Source organism: Diadema antillarum, unplaced genomic scaffold (genome assembly GCF_040938485.1).
Source record: "Diadema antillarum isolate AM-2024a unplaced genomic scaffold, OU_Dant_1.0 seq00001162_RagTag, whole genome shotgun sequence".
NCBI lineage: Eukaryota > Metazoa > Echinodermata > Echinoidea > Diadematoida > Diadematidae > Diadema > Diadema antillarum.
In genome coordinates, this window is record NW_027271971.1 from 453421 (window position 1) to 471634 (window position 18214).

Genomic DNA, 18214 nt, shown 5'->3' on the forward strand with positions numbered 1-18214 from the left:
TTTTTCTCAGACCCTCTTCCAACCAAGATAATATAACTTTTAACAAATAATCAGAATGAATTATGGTATTCTATCTGCTTAAAATGCCTGAATGCAGTATATTGTGTTTAGGTTGAATATATTCATAGTTGAATATCACAAGAAGATTGTTTCCCGTTCTGTAAAAAAAAATTTTGGGCATTGATACAACAATGCTTGTCTGCTGCTATGTTGAGCTCCAGTTTCTTATTTTCTGTGCGATTATACATTACAGGTAGTAATTCTATGTTCCATTGTGGAAAGAAGCAAGAGTGAAAAGGGGGTCTTCTTATTATGTGGAGGAGAAAACAAACAACCCACAGACTAGCACTGAATCACTAAGAATATTTACATACCCTTTGTTTTAAATATTTGATGAATTAAAGGTATGGTACAGTTTCGGTTGAGATGGGGCTTGAGAGTTCCAATTTTTTTATGATGATTTTTTTTTATAGATAATGTAAAACCTCTTATGAAATATGAAAGAGCATATAATTCTAAGAGGAATTCAAAGTTTATTCAATGAAAATTGTTTTTGAAATGGTCGATATATCCCCCAAAAAGCAATGCTGTGAAAGGTGGGACCCACCTTTTATTAGGGTCACATTGTTATACAGTACTTTGTTTTTGGATATCTCAGCCACTACAAAACCAACTTTCATCAAATTAAGTTTGAATTCCTCTTAGAATTGTATGCTTTTCAACATTTCTTGAAGTGGTTTCTAAGTTTCTCGCAAAAAGTTAGATGCTGAATTCTTACCTCAACCAATACTATACCATCCCTTTAACCTTGTGTGACACCAGCTTTGACTGATGGTCTGTGAATCAGTAGTATGGTATGCATTGTATTGTGTGAACTTTGTGTTTTTATCATGCATGAACTGTACATATTACTGGAGTGCTAAGTGCGGCAAGGCTACAGTTTTATCATAATAAACTAACAATGTCTTATTTACCCCTACTATATTTTGTTTGTGTGATATAGGTGCGAAGGTATGAAACTGTTGGAAATGCTCGTTTCTCAATCATCAACTTCTGTTGATGTCTAATAGTAACTTCATGGACATCTTTGACATTCATTTGCATGGCCTTCTTGATATACTTGTATCTTTCATTCTATTAGCTCAAAGTTCCTCTCTGGTGTATATTTTTTATACCATCACAGTGATTTTAGTAGCTCTTGTTCACACAAAAGTTTAGTGGTGAGCTCGGGAAGTAAATCAGATTCACATTCATACATCCATCAACCTTTGGGGCACCTACATCTGTACTTTTTTTTTAACCTTTCATGATAATGGTGCTGGCTTGTACATCCTTGGCATTTTGTCTAGAGGCTATTTTCATAATCTCTTATCTTACATTTAATGTTGCATGTTGTATGGCTCAACCCAGTAATCGCATTTCGTAGCTCGTGTCCACACAAAAGTTAAGTGGTGAGCTCATGAAGCAAATCACATCGAAATGCATACATCCATCAACCATCTTATTTAGGACACCTACATCAAAACATTTTAAGCCTTTCATGGTGGTGAAGCTGGCTTGTACATTGTACATCCTTGGCATTTTGTTCAGAGGCTATTTTCATAATTAGATTTCAGACATGAATATTTATGTTGCATGTTATATGGTTCTAGCCAGTATCAGTATTTCATTGCTGTCATCTTGGGTATATATATATATATATATATATATATATTTTTTTTTTTTTTTTTTTTTTTGGGGGGGGGGGGGTAGGGTTGTGTCAAGCTCATAGCATTATCTGAAATGTTTAACATCTGCTCCAATGCATGACACCAGGCATCAGACATTGTAAGTGTGTTTGTGAAAAATCCAAAGCAAAAAAAAAAAAGAATTGCAAATGGATTCTAGATCTAGTAAATCACAGTGAGTTAGAAAGTCATTGGATATTTCTTTCAACAATCAGCAAGAAATTATTTGGAGACTGATCCAGATGATAATGTTTTTCTATTTCATGGCATTGCTTTGCTCAATGCAATCCAAGCATGTTAACCCATTTCCTACGGGAACCTGGCGGCCTGTGTATTAAGTCTATGGGAATTTCAGAATTCAGTATGGAACGGGTTAAGAGGAAATAAAGGACTAACACTGAACATTGTGGGTAGTGTATAATCCCTGGTGAGATATGTAATAAAGTAATAATCTGTCTGACTCTTGTTTTTCTCTCTTTTCTGTCACTATACTTTCTGGTAACTTTCAACCCTACCTTCAAACTACCCTTTATCTGTTCACTCATCTCTGTCATCTTACAAGGTGTGTCTGGTTCTTGCATCCTCCACTTTCTTTTATCTTCCTCCTTGTCTCTGTTTGGTATATCTCTGTGTCTTCCATTCTTTTATTTTTTCTGTCTATCTCTTTCTCTTCTCTTTTACATATCTCATTTCCACTCCTGTATATATATCTCTCTTTATGTTTCCCTGTTTGTACTCTTCTCTCCCTCTCTTTCTCTACTGATTCATCTTTCTATCTATCTTTATCTATCTATCTATCTATCTATCTATCTATCTATCTATCTATCTATCTTTATCTATTTATCTATCTATCTATCTATCTATCTATCTATCTTTATCTATCTATCTATCTATCTATCTATCTATCTATCCATCTTTATCTATCTTTCTATCTATCTATCTACATATGTATCTTTACACCAATCTACATCCTTTTTTTTCTCTATCAATATGTCTATCTATCTACCTATCCATCTACATATATGTGTCTTTACATCAATCTACATCCATTTCATTTTCTCTATCAGTATCTGTCTATCTCTCTATCTATCTAGCTATCTGTCTATCTATCTTTCTATCTATCCATCTATTTATCTATCTATCTATCTATCTACACTGAATCTAAACTGTATCTATCTATCTATCTATCTATTATATATTTATCTGTACGTCAATCATCATCCATTTTTTCTCTCTATCTGGCTGTTCCAGGTGAACACAGTGGAAGACAATGTCACCAGTCTAGACCACACCCAGGATCACATCTTCTCCACCATGTACAGCGTGGACCATATACCCACCACTCCCAGGAAGCTGGAGAACATCTCGTCCGCATCCTTCCTCTTAAACCATCCAGGTAGGTGGGTGTGTCCTCGCACTGTCTCCATAAACCCCAGGGGGGTATTCAGAATCCTTGGTCCTGGGAGTGACTGTTCCCATTGGCTCTTCGTCCTTTCTTCATTCATTCTTGTGGTATGATGTTCCTGCTTTGCTACCCTTTGCTGACTGGTGCTACTCACCTTTATAGTTAATTGCAAAACGGTCATTTGCACTACCAAATTTTGGTTTTGGTGATGTCTCAATTATAATCCCCAGTTTCCAATATCTGATGCCTCTCAGAAGATGCCTCCTACATGTTGAAACTGTCCCCTAGCACATACATATTAACAAAAACATTTCACTGTATTTGCTTTTTCTTTGTTTTTATTTTGTTTTGCTTGCTTTTGTTAGCCAGTTATTTGATTGAATTGTTTTTGCTCTGTCAGGAAAGTTGATACTGTGTATGTTCTACACACTATATTTTTATTTTGTTTTTCTTTAGAATAAGTGCAGTGATTTCCATGCTTAGCTTATGTATTATATTTTTGTTGAAAATTATGTTTGTGCTTGTATGTCTTTAATGTATTCATCCCTGCAAAGAAAAGAAAAACAAGAAAATAAAAAAAAAGGTCAATATGCTTTAAATGCACAATGCTTGCTGCTTATACACGTATTGTGTGGAAAATCCATTACCTTTTATTTTGGTGCTTGCATTATTGATCTTATTTTGCATTTCGGTGTTAAGGTTCCTTAAACAAATAAGCCAGTTTGTATTCAGTTTTTGTTCGCATTTTCCTGATTGACCTTCCTCTTTCTCATTTTGTAAAGCACTTCACTTGTTTTCAAAGTTACACTGTGTTTTTAAAGCTAGCCAGATGTTACAATTTATGGAATTCGGGTCCAAACAAAGAGTGAACTTGGTTACACCAGGTGAACATAATGGAGCATCAGTTCGAATAAATGGTGCTGCTGTGCTGGCAAGCAGCACCATTTGTAAGGACTACATAAATGGCCATTATATTACAGATATTTATCTCAGCGAATTCAAAAACCAACATGCCTGTTATATAAGATGACTTTTTTTTTCTCATGCACAAAATGGAATTGCAAACTGGCTTATTTGACAACCCCCCCCCCAAAAAAAAAAAAAAAACCAAAACAAAACAAACAAACAAACATTTACGCATCTTGCTGTCAGCCCTGAAGCTTGATCCCTCCAGTGGCCTGGGCTTGGTCCAGATTGAGATCCCACGGAGTCGGAGACGACTGAGCTGTGCCTCCGATGGAGACGTGGTATCCTCCCCTCTCTCCTCCCCCTGCGCCTCTCCTGATACCCTGAGGCCCAGCGGGGCCCTCACCGAGACGGACGGAGGTGTGATGGTGTACTCGTGGGGCGACATTGTCGTCAAGTCCGTTGAACCCATGGAAGAGTGCGAGTGACCTGGCAATGCTTTGCATATTCCGCCTGCTCCCTTTTGTTTGTAGAAAAAAAAGTTAGTGTTTGTTTGTTTTATTTTCTTTGATTTGCTTTCAGCTTAGCTAGACCATTTTTGCATATCATGTACAAGCACTTTCTTGCCCATAGCATTTTGATGTGGTGTAACAGCGAAATGGATACTCTTGATTTTTGTTCTCTGGTCAAAAGTTGTAGTTATGATGTCTACTAATTGTCTAAAACTTGATTTTGTCATGCATTTGTACCCTATGAAATCACTAAAATGTTTAACAATGCAAAATTTCACAGAGTGGACATGTGTTTTCTCAATTGTCATTAGTAGAAATTTATATGTTCTTCTTTCAATATTTTTTCTTAACGTAAGCTGTTCTAGTTGAAAGTAAACTACATTATATAGTGTCAGTTTTGTCAATATAATTTTTGTTCGCACTGATTCTGATAAATCATTAATTTGTTTTTAGAGTCACTGAACAGTGATGGCATTTGATGCAGTAAATATCAACTGATACCTATACTTTACTGATTGAAGAATTTTCTAGAATCTCATTTTAATGGATCTGCTAGTTTAATGGATAAAAGTGTTTGTCTCTTGTATTCAATTGAAACTATAAAATTTGATTCAGGAGAGTTCTGATCATATTCAATATGATAACCATTTTAGCCAGGATAAGTTGACAGCCCAGACTGCAGTAGTCAAGAGCATTCAACTGGCGAAAGCCTCAACAACGAGGCTACTGCAGAAATGGGTGTAAAAAAGAAAAAAAGAAAGACAATTGTCCATGAACTGAATAATTTTGCTGGTGAGCTATTTTACATCATTTTTTGTCTTGTTTCTGGAGCATGGTCAAAACTAAGTGTTGGTGGGTCTAGAGAGTTGTGAAGCTATCCCAAGATATGCAAGAGTTACAAGTAGAATGACACAGATTTCAAACAAACAGATAAGCAGCTGTTTTGTCGCCAGCATAGAGTACCACAAGAAGTGATGATGTGTCACAGTCTCTTGTTGTAGCTTGGGTGGGAACCAGATGTGTGCATGAGATGATACATGTACACTTGGGCCAGGTGAGGTTGGTTAGAACCAGTTTCCATGGTGATGAATGCCTATGACATCACACTTTGGTATTCTATAAAGACCTACTCTATAAAGAGCCTTTTACATTTGAAATGTATAAAGGTGAGAAATATGTGTGTGCAGTGACATCAGTGCTATAAATAGATATCTATTTATGGCACAATGTCACTGCACACATATGTTTTAGCATTGTACTAATTTTTCCCACTGACACTTTGAACCAGCAGATAATGACGAGGATGATGTTCATGGACATTCAAGTCCTCCAGAGGTGAGAATAGTGCCCTCTGTTGTTGTATTCTTTGTAGTAAAAGGGAAGTGCAGTATCGTCAGAGTGTGCTAATGGAACTACATCAGACTATAATAGGTGCGTGCATGTTGAAAATGCACTGGAAATGTACCTCATGTGGAGTTTGCCTAGGTCAATAAACTTTCCTCCCTTGCTCTTGGTTGATTATCTCCAGTGTTTTTTGAGAAATGAGACAAACAGAATAGGACAAAAAGACACAAACGGAATAAAGCATTCATTATTAATGCCAGAATGCTGTTGAGAAGTCTGTTCAGGGTTCTAGTATGCAACTTCTTATATTGTTCTGTGTGTGTGTGTGTGTGTGTGTGTGTGTGTGTGTGTGTGTGTTAGTAATTCCATGAATTTAGCCACCATGGCCGCAAACACAATGCTCAATGTTCATTGTTTGTTTGTTTGTTTTTTTCTTACCTGAGTACTGTCAGAGTAATCACGACTGGGAGTTCAATCATAATAGAGTGATCAATTAATTGCAGACTGTATTTTCATGTCTAAAAGCAACATTACTTCAATAACTTAGGAAAGTAAGTGACACCTGGGTATATTTAAAGGCTTATAATATGTGGAGCTGATTGATACATTTTCATATTAAAAAGAAGAGGATAAGATCCCAACCAAATATAGTTCTGTTAGGGCCTCTCTATAGTGAACTCATGATTATTTTGTATTTTGGTCTTTTTTTGTTCCAATACAGGTAACGGACAAAAGGTCAACCCAAACAGTCGAAGTCATGCACTAGAGTTAAAGGGCAATGCATTGATAATTGAGTACAACGAAACATAGCGCACCCACCTCCGTGTATGTGACAAAGTATATAAAATTATATCAAGATGTATCCATTTGGTACAGTAGATCGCAATGGTGATTTTCTTTTTGACATTACTGCTATTTAGATATATTTTGTTTCTGCTGGTCTAAACTATTTAGAATGTATTTTGAGTGTCACAAAGGTGTAGTTATGGAGATATTCAATAAGTTTTATAAATTGACGATGCAACTTGAGTGGCTTTTTAATATTTACCATATCATTTCTATACCAGGGTACATTTATTTCATACTTCTTATTCGTTACTTTATCACAGATATTGCAGCTGTTTTTCATAAAAGTTTCGATATTAGTTGACATAATTGTATACCCATCTCACATGTAAGTTGTGTAATTCTCATGAAAATTATCTTAAGAGAAGCAACAATGTAAATCGGGAAATTGAATGATAAGAGGAAGAAAGGAATAAGTACATGTTAATGTAATAATAATTTACTGTTTTCTTTGTTAGAATGACAACATTATTTTTACAGCATATGCTATTTTTATGTCACATAATGACATGATTAGATTTCAAATATGTCATAAGACATACATTGTAATATATTTATATGTGCATACAACCAAAGTTGTGGATGCAATGTTATACAATGTATAATAATACCTTGCAAAAGCCAAGTTTAGTTTCCTTTTAGGAAAATTCTGTATAGCAGACTTAAATACGTCTATACACCTGCAACCTGATGTATTTCTTTTATCATTTCAATATCTGGTCATATTTGTAAAATTGGACTGCACATAAGTGCCATAGGAAAAACAATAATAACTTAATGCATGTTGGAGCAAAGATTTCAAACTAATCATAGATATTGACAATTCAGACACTTAGTAAACGTTTAGTGTGTATGAAGAAAGTTTACACACAAATGTAGGTATATATTAGATATATTATAGATATATTAAGAAGTTCTTAATTGTTACATTGCAATGGGAGCTTTCAATTCTTGAACAAATATCCCATTTCTGTTTCGTTTGTTTATTTGTTTTTACAACAAAACCATCTGATATAACAGTTTACTGTAATGTCAACAGTTTGTGTTAACAAAATTATGCCGACTGTTCACACTCGGAATTTGTATTTTGTGTGCATCTTTCAGCATTTATACCAGGTCAAAGATATTTAGGGTTTCAAAATAATGTTTATGCATGTTAGGGCAACAATTGTGTTTGGCTCTCACACCTTTACTGGTAACAACATCCTCAGTGATAGAGTTCAAAGTAGGATGCCCCCATGCGGGTTCCAAAGAAAACACAGTGTCATCCTATATCCATTGCCTATGGGAAACCAGTGGATCATCTAGTGTTTAACAATAGTGCAAACTGGACAAGTCCACCTTCACATACATGAGTAGATTGAGTGAATGCAAAAATATTAGTAAAACACATCAGTGAAAGGTTGGGGAAAATCCGATGATCCGTTCCGAAGTTATGAATTCTTAAAGTATCTGTGCAGTCACTGCTGGATAAGAAGACTACTACAGTGTAGATGTCACATGCGTACAACGATGTAAGGAAAATAAAAAGAGAATTTCACAAAACTTTACTTTTTGAAAAAAAAGTGCACATTTCTTCCACTTGTTACTGATGTATGTTAAGGGCAGTATTATTTCCCCTGCCTTCCGAAAGAGAGAAGTGGAATGTTCTTTTGTTATGCGAGAAAAGTGAAAATATGTTGAATTTGTTTAAAAATACTTTCTTTATATTGTACACATGTGACATCACAAGCTAGAGTAGTCTTCTCATCCATCCGTGACTGAGCAAAAACTTCAAAAATTTATAACTTTTGAACGGATTGTCTGATTTTCCTCAAACTCTCTCTGGTGTGTTGTATTCACTCAAGCCACATGTCAATGAAGGTGAACTTGTCCTTTAAAGTCAAGTTAAGCCATTCTCTGTAAAATCTGCTCTTCTTATATCATATAAACATAATTTCTAATTTTGAAGATGACTTTGAAATATAACTGTTCCTAAGTTCTTACATTTTTCCCAATCACGGAACAAAGGGCGAGAAATTATTACTGTAACGGATGTAGAACTCCATTTGGCTGCAGCGGTGATTCACCTGATCACACTCTCCCCAATTCTTGGATTTATCTTTTAAACCATTGCTACTGTTTTTTTTTAAAGTGAAATATATAGCGTTGTATTAAACCAGAAATGATTATTACATTCCAAACATGCCTGTGTATTTTCTTTATTTCTTGTTTAATAATTACCAGATATGTCAATAATTATGAACTGTAAAGATATTCCAGAATTTCCTGGCATAACCATCATTAATTATAACAGAAATTATATATATTTTATGTAACCTTAAATTTTACTTCCGTGCGGACTTCCTGTGTGATTTTTACACTACGGAGATTGCTCTGTGTTCGTTGGTGTGTTATTTTTTGATTTCAGGTAATTGCTTTATTCTCCACCTGTTTGTGTGTATTGTTAACAAATATTTGACTGTGTGAAAAATAAGTTATTTATTTGAAATATCTGTGATGCCTTTCGTTCTGTTTTTAATCTTTTATCAATATTCTTACGAAGCAATAACTTTTGTTGCATTATTTACTACACTGTAATTCCTTTGTTCCTACTCTACTTAAAAAAAATAATGAAAATGGATTACTATATATGCTGTTGACATATTTTTAGTCTGTATAAAAGACTCTTAATGAAAGCACATGTTGCACTTTTTACGAATAGTTGTTCTTTGTAATGGTTACATCAGTGTTGCTGCATTATTCGGTACGTGATTGTCTTAGAATGTTTCACCAAATGGTATCTACATTTATTAACTACGTAGTTGTGACTTGAAGATGTACTTTCATTGAAGACCTATACTGTGATTGTTGAAGAATTGCCCAGACATGAGGGGCCTTGTCTGAAGTGTGATCTGTAGTAGCTGATCTACTTTGGCAAAAGGGAGACAAGTGAAAATCGTCCGAATATTAATTGTCAAAATGGTTCAGAATAACCCTTTCTATCACAAAATGCTCCTCCATCTGAAAGATAAATATAAGTCTAGACGACTTTGAATTGCACTGATTCCAGTGTAAAGGAACAAAATACTTTGTACATTGTCAAGATTGTATGAAAGATACAATGAAGAATCATGTTATCAAATCAGGATGAATTGTTTTTGTTTTTAAGATGAACTTTTACACAAAGAGTGTGTATCCATGTAAGATTATCTAGTATTCGATTGTATTTATTCTCGGTGTGATGAAACTGAGAAAAGGAAATGTTCAATTCTGGAATGAAATATGGACTGTTGAGGATAAATATTCAGATTGTTTCCTTTTGGAATTCGTGTCGGACTGTATCGTGATGTTTCGTATGTATCGTTTTAAGAAGACTGCAAGCATCTATAGCTATCAGACAAGGAGGTAAACCGGAATTTCCTGAGATATATTGACGTATATTGTATTTCAATTGTGCCATTGAAATTGAAGACTTCATAATTTTGGAAGGAGCGGAAGATATTGCAAAGGTACTGGCATGTGATGAGAAGACCACTATCCTATGGCCTTTAATCTGCAATATATGAAAGACGATTATCAATTCTTGATGAATAATATTTATTCTGTTCAACGAGTGGGCGCTGTGCAACAAATCATTTGATTGAAATGCGAGTTCTTCTTGAATATCTAGACATTTTTACCAAGGTTACAGAAATGATACACCTCTTTAATGTTTGGAGTAATCCACGTGAATATCGGATTTAGCAGAAATAGGTAACGCAGCGGAAAAGCTCATGAGGTTGGACCTGAATCTCGATGTTTAAACTTTATTTCAATATGATACTATAGTGCAACACTAGAGGAATAACATCTCAGTATAAGTACAAACAAAAGAATATAGGCCTACTCAGTACATACAGAAACATGTATATAGATGATAATATACGAGTGAAAATGCATATGAGAACTCATCTACCGAACTTTTGGGTAAGAAAGATTTAACAAATTGGGTATGTTTAGACAACACCTTAAAATTATATTTATTAAACAAATCGTGCATTTTTAAGGTGTTTCTATATTTACTGGAAATAATAAGTCTTCCGTTCATTGTTGGAGTACTCGCGACAAAACAATACTGATAGGCCTATTCATTACCATATAAACCAGCACTACACAGTTATTTTTCCTAGGAACACTGAATGAGCTTGATGTGATAAGAAAAACAACAACAACACAGCAACAAACTATTTCTTGAAGAAGTCAACAATACACATAGGCTATTTTTACCTCAACTACATTTTGTTCGGAGACTGTTGTACCAATAGTTTCTTTTGTTTGTACCCCACCCCCCCCCCCCCAAAAAAAAAAAAAGAAAGAAAGAAAAGAAACAGTTCATATATTAAGGAAGATAAAAAAATTATTTTAGGTAATTTGGACATGTCATTCTAGAAATTTAGAAACATAATTCTAAAGATTCGATGCTTATAGAAATTTAGAAACATATTCTAAAGATTCGATGCTCAAGATCCTTACACTGCATATTGTATTCCAAAAACAATATATAATGATACAAATCTATGCCCATGATTGAATCACAATAAATGGTGCTGAATCCCCCAAAAGGATTACTAGTTATCTTGTGCAGCTGAACAAGTCTCATTGCTTGTCACATGGTGGACTCAGTCGTCATAGTGTGACTTTTCACTTAGACTTGTTCAGCTGTACCTCTTTCTTTTGAAATGATAGACTTTGAAATAAAAAAATAATAATACTTGGACACGTGTCTCTTTATGGCAAATAATACGTCCAATGCTTACGCCTAAGAATGTTTTATGCAATAGTGAAAGAAAGATACAGTTTTGTTCGCTTCATATGAATGCGTGACCAGTGGAAATAATATTATGATGAATTATTAATTCCGTATTTATTCTTTATCCTAACTTTGATTTCATTTCCCCAAACACTTTATTTACCAAACGATCAGTGACTAATTAGATTTCAATACATTGTCACAGGTATGAAAAGTTATACATAACAGTAAGTTGAAACCATTGGCTATCATTGTTACTGAACTTTTTAGATTACCTTTTATTGCCAGAACTATAGGCATACATGCTATTGTTGTTATAGCAAAACGATGATTACATACAATTGTCATATAGATATTTTGAAAAAGTAGTATGTGATCTGGGAAGAACTACTAAAAGCGACGGATCGTTGATTTTACTGGCGACTGTCTTTTGAAAGAGTGACTTTGGTTTCATTGGACATAAAGCACAGTACTGAAGAACATTCTTGGAGTAGCTTGTCGAGAGCGATGTATGATTAAATCGTCTTTTCTATTTAAAATCTCAAATTTTTCTTAAGAATGTAAAGTAAGTGTTTATTGAAATCATTGATTCATTTGTGTAGAGGCAATCCGTAGTATGTTTGTTGTGGGTATTCAGTGTCCAATTATCAGAAATGTATTAAGAATACCATCTTTGAAACTGTATTTTCTTCCATGTATTTTCTTTCCCGTTATCACGTTACATGTATGTACATACCCCTATAATCACGAATGTTGTGTATTGACTCTTTATTTGTAATCTGTGAAGAACAGTTTAAATCAATTGCTTTTTAGGATATATTTATTGTACTTCATATTTGGCGTCAAGGTTTCATTATGATTATCATAATCTGCTATAGATAAACGAAATTATTTTCCTCATCCAGTGCAATTATCTGATACTGTTTTATTGATAGTGATACTAATAACTATGAACACAAAATTTGTTGTTTATAGAAACATTTGTTGTCAATTTATTTTTTAAAAAGGACATAAATATACATATATATATTAATTGAACACTATCTGTCCATTAATTCAAATTTGACAGTTTTTTTAGTGTGAACTGCTGTTCTTGGTTGACAGACTAACGCGATTGTCTTATGGGTAGGACGAAGTTCCCTTCTTAATATCATATCCCAAGGGCCTTTTCTATTTCTGCTGTACAGTTAGAAAACTGCAATTAAAGTGCGCCTTGGCTCTGATGTACATAGATTCAGTTTACAACGTGTTAGTTGATTTTGTTTTCAACTAGAGAGTATTAGCGCAGGATGAATGAATGTCTATATCTTTCTAAGGGACTGGAATTATTACCTACTTTTAGCATCAGGAAAAAAAATGCATAGCCAAACGTTTTTTGGGTTGTTTTACTACGCAATTACACCATTTTCAACACATTTCTATCATTTTTGATATTTTCTTAACTCTTTAAAACTACACGATGTACACGTAATTGTCATACTTATTATTATTATTATAATTGTTATTTCAATATTAAGAATGGTAAAGATTATCATTACATTATATAAGAATCAAAACATCATTTTACAAATCAAATTCCAATACAGTTGTGATGTCGATTTTGGATGTACGCACATACATGTATTTCAGCCTCTAGCAATTACATGTAGTGTTTCAGTATATGCATGTTTGTTATAAACCCTTGTTTTATGTATGGTTATGCACCAGTTCTGCATTCACAAATTTTGTCTTGCAAATGCTACTGGATCATTGGCTGGCACTGGAGATGACGTAATCTATCATATTATGTACGCTACGTAAGAGTGTAGGACCTATATTTTCTGAAACTGCGTATTTTGCACGGTCAATTTCCATCAAGTTCCGTAACTTGTTCAAACGCACACTATAATACTATTTTCATTTTAAATGTTGGAATACGTCGGCCCGATCCCCCCCCCACCCTCGTAAAAAAAAGGGGGGGGGAGTTATACATGATACATGGAACATGTTCACTTTTCTCTCGACAACTACTGCACGTAGGGATTTGTACAGCAGTCAAAAAAGTACAGTTTGTAATTAAAAGATGAGTCTGAAAGAGTCAGAAGCTTATGTTTTGTTTTTCTCCTCTTTTTTTTTCAAAATGCGGATCATGTTTTGACAAGTGTGGTTTGCCGCTTCGAAACATGCCGCATACATATAAACAGCGGATGAAAGGGGGGGGGGGGGAGGGGCGATGTAACGATTTCTCGGTGGGATATTTATCACCGTTCTTGCAGTGTTCCTCTGCTGGGGCTCCTCATGTTTTTAAAATTTATTTTGCATGATTGTGCTGTTTCTTATACTGTTAGTAGAATGAAATGTAGCCTGTATTTGACTGTTTTGTTTCACATCATAAATGATATGTATGTTTACGTAGTTCTACAGCATTCCATGTCAACTAAATAAAATGGTAGTTGTCATGTAAATACAGTATTCGTATCGAGTAGGTCGTTCAATTAGGATATGGATGACTCTTTATCATGTTTAGCTGTATAACATATTCACACGCAAAAGCACTGTAGACACTATTCAGGAGTAATTAGTAAGTTATCATGTTCTTACACCTCCAAGTATGCCTTTGTATTGTCAAATTCCTATGTAGTGATTAAACTTCTAGCATTAATATATGTAGCTATGCTAATGATTGCTTTTACTTTCCGGTTGGAAGTTTGTTGTGGTTTTTCTAAGGCTAAGCAAGCGATACATAAACTATGATATCTCTGATAAACTAGGAACCTTTTATCATTGTGCATATTAGTTGTTATTTCTTTAACATTGCTAGTGAGAAGGGATTTGATAAATGCATCTGTATTTAAAGAAAAAAGAGTTATAGTCGTTCCAGGGAAAGTGCATCGAAAAAAAAGTAATCGTGTATAGGTAAAAATATTGCCCGTTTTACGTAACTCTGCTTTAGTACATGTAGCCTACGGCCGATTGTTGATATAAAAAAAGAAAAACAATGTGTGTTTTAAGTGTGACGTTTTCATGTTCAGGAAAAAACCAAAATGTGTTGCAATATAATGATCACTTGGTCGGCATTGTAAGTGCCCGTGCTTGTGTAATAATTATTGTACTCGTGTTTCTGTAGCGTTTCTGATTTTAGTTCGGAGGTGCTAAATTTTAAAGTTTCAGATTTTTGAGAATCTTTCAAATCTACACGTAATATCTTAAGCGATTTTTTTTTTTGTTTCACTTAAAGCTTATTTGAACATCTTTTGATGTCATAATTGTATCAGAGTGCGGTTTATGATGTCACCATCCGCCGTTCTACATGTAATGTTGAATGTGAATGAACGTTTGAAATTACGTGGGCGAAGTCTGTGTTTTTATGAAATGCACCAATTTCAACCCCCCCCCCCTCACACACATACACACACAAAATAAAAACCCAGCAAATGTCCAAATCTTGAATTCCAGTGAAGTTGTTCGTGTTTGTGTTTCCAAGATCTCGTCACACATTATGGGGTTAATCCGTCGTTGGTTTCTCAGCAATGCATCGCATGTCTTTAGATAATTTCAGTGACAAGACCGCTTCTTGGGTACAATTGTATCATATTATGTAAACTGGAAGCGACGGGCACTCATAATGAGTAATTTATTATTACACATGCTCTATTTTTTTTCTTTTATTTGCTCCAACGTACAGCGAGATCAATACCGGCGAGATACAGTATAATTCATTTTCCTTCCTTCCCCAATTCTGCAGGTCGTTTTAAGCGCATTCTTTCTTTTGTTGTAATATTTTTGGGGGTTTGTTTGTTTCGTATAAACGTGTCACTTTGTAATGTCAGATCAGTGTAATGTTAATATATAATACAGGCTAATTTTGGAGATGTCTATGTCACGATGTATGACAATAAAATGCATAAGTCAATGTTATATAATGTATATCAATCATGAAATGAAATTTATCATTAAAGTGCGCAAAGAGAACGGAAATAAATTTGATGATGCAAGAGGAGCTTTGTGACAAATTTCGTTCTCGCTGCTTTATTTGCGTGTCATTTTGTGTTCTGGTGACATGAAGTTGTTTGCTTTCATGCCCTCCTTACACTCGCAATCCTCGTAGCAAATCTCCATCTATACAATCCACTGTGCCATTCTATTTTATCTTGACACAAATTATGGGTGGTATTAGTCATACATATCTGCTTATTTGAAATCATAGAATATAGTCCTATGTTAAGACGTTTTCTACTAATTTCCCGCTGCCCAATACACTTGTATACAAGGTACATGACTGTATTACTACAGTAGTATGCGTTACCGTCACTACGAAAGCCAAATAAAATCACCGAACATCGCTTTTCTTACTACACGTAACACGTAATTTTTGCAACGTCCAGACTCGAAGCTTCTGTTTTAAATTTAAAAACCGTCCACAGAAAGTGTACCATGGCCATCAACATGATAATTACGCAGGTTTAAGAAAATTGGCGGTGAAGTTAATATGCAAACTCAGCGAGATTTTGTATACATAAAATAAACGCAATGCGTTAAAGAGAATACCTAGATGTGTTGATATAATGACTCACAAGACGCAGCGGTTTTTATCAGTGACGTTTAAGGAGAATCGGACAGTCCGTGAAGACATTATGAATTCATTAAAGTTTGGTTAAATCCTTTGCTTTATAAGAAGAGTTCGTGTATTACAAACCGTGATATAGTGGATCGGTAAAGTAAAATGAAAGGAGGATCTTACGTTTCTAAATACACGTAATATCAACCTATTACAAATTTCTCAATAATCATTGAACAATAGAGATGTCTAGACGGACATCAGAATATTGATTAGGCTCTCACGTTCGAATGTAGTGCTCTTCTTCACAAATAACAATTTTGTGGAAGTCACTCATGTGTGTACCACCAACCCGACATGCGCAGTAGTCATTGTATACTACATGTACATGTAGTGTATATACGTGTTATGACTTTTGCGAGAACATAACTTTGCAAGACGGACGGAACAACAACAAGCCAGGCATTCAATCGCCTTTGCTATTGAGGTGTCAGCGTAGTACAGGTATGATTTAAATACATTTTTCTTGTTTACCTATTGTTCTTAAATGCTCGCTCCTTCACTGTAAAAACATCGGTGTTAGATTTAACACCACGGGTGTTAAATCTAACACCGATCAAACTTCAATAAAGGACCACACCCACAGGTGTTAAAAATGCACTGTGATGGTGTTGAAAAGTGTTCACCTTACACTTCGTGGTGTTAATTTGACACTGTACTGGTGTTAATTAAAAAATGACACCACATGGTGTTGATTTGATATTTGTTGGTGTTAATATCAATGGTTTAACGCCCGTCCAGCTTCAATAAGAGACCACACCAGCTGGTGTTACTTTGGTGTAAATTTATTTTTACATTTTTTCAAAAATCTAGTATTTTAATGTAAAATTCTTGATCGTCTTGTTTAAATTAAAAATCAACAAGAAGTGCAGTTACTAAGAAACTCTTCAAAAAACAGTTTAAAATTTGGAAATGACACCCGTAGGTGTTAATTTAACACCATAAATGAGCACCGAAAATTTAACACCAGCTCGGTGTTCACTATTTAACACCGGACTTTTTGCAGTGTATTGGAAAATACAAAACTCACTGATCTGATGAATTTGATATTCAGTGATGTAACATCTCATACGAATGATATAACCTATCATTAGTCTTATAGGGTGCGGGGTTGTCTCAAAGCGTTATCAAAATTCGATGGTGATCGTGACCTTATTACAGATATTTAACTCTCTGACCGGAAATTCCCTGGCAACACGGTAATACTAAATGCAAATGAGACGTTATGATCACTTTATACACAACAGCACATCTTCCATGTCTTCCGAAGCTAGTGCGGTACACACTCTACGTTATTATCCAGAACCCTTATGATACCCTTTCTCTAATACAGCCATGACTTCTCGCGTATGAATTGACGAGGTGCACGTAAAAGCACACACCGCTTGTACAGTACGATGTATTACGCCACCAAACACTGTCCTTTTTTTCCCCAACTCCATACAACAGAATGTTATATGAAATGTCACGTAACAGAATGTTATGCGAAATGTCACGCAGTTAAGATGATATTTCAGTCAGTATCCAGCTATTGCAAAAGACCTTGCTCCCGAGGTGAAGATGAAGTCTTCGTTGTTGGCGCCATTTCCAATCATGCATAATGACGTCATACTGACGTATGTGAACTGCGTGCAAGCAGAGAAGGCGTTACATAGGCCAGCGCACCGCAAGAGGGAGCTTGTCCCTCTTTTGAAGAAAATGTTATCGGCCGGCAAAGCGAGATCTGCTGCGATGGAGCGTATGAGTGATGATCGGAAAGCCGCTATCAAAATGAAGAATAAAAAAGAAAATCGCGTTAATAATCAGATTGAAAACTGTAAGCAATGGTCATTAAGATCTCGGTCTTAAGACTGCTTGCTGTGAAGCAGGCAATCTTGGGAGCGAGTGTGAGTGAGAGTAGTGAGAGAGAGAGAGGCAGACAGACGGCAGAATAAGAGGGAATACAGTGAGTGGGGGAGAGAGAAAAAAATATCTGTTGTATATATATATATATATATATATATATATATATATATATATAAGGTACATGATTGGTGATACATATGTCACGCAGAGTAAGAAAGTTGGTAAGAAGCAAAAGCTGAAAGGATTTTTTTTTTTTTTGAC

The 18214-nt window shown here is 34.9% G+C and overlaps 1 protein-coding gene across 1 annotated transcript in view; it reads left to right on the forward strand.

Moving 5' to 3' along the window:
• The window catches only part of LOC139744357 (uncharacterized), a 122998-nt gene extending 118472 nt beyond the window's left edge, over nt 1-4526 (forward strand). The window contains exons 15-16 of the mRNA XM_071654799.1: nt 2979-3123; nt 4285-4526. Coding sequence (XP_071510900.1) covers nt 2979-3123; nt 4285-4526 — 387 coding nt within the window. The remainder of the gene's footprint in view (nt 1-2978; nt 3124-4284) is intronic.
• The last annotated feature ends 13688 nt before the right edge of the window (nt 4527-18214 follow it).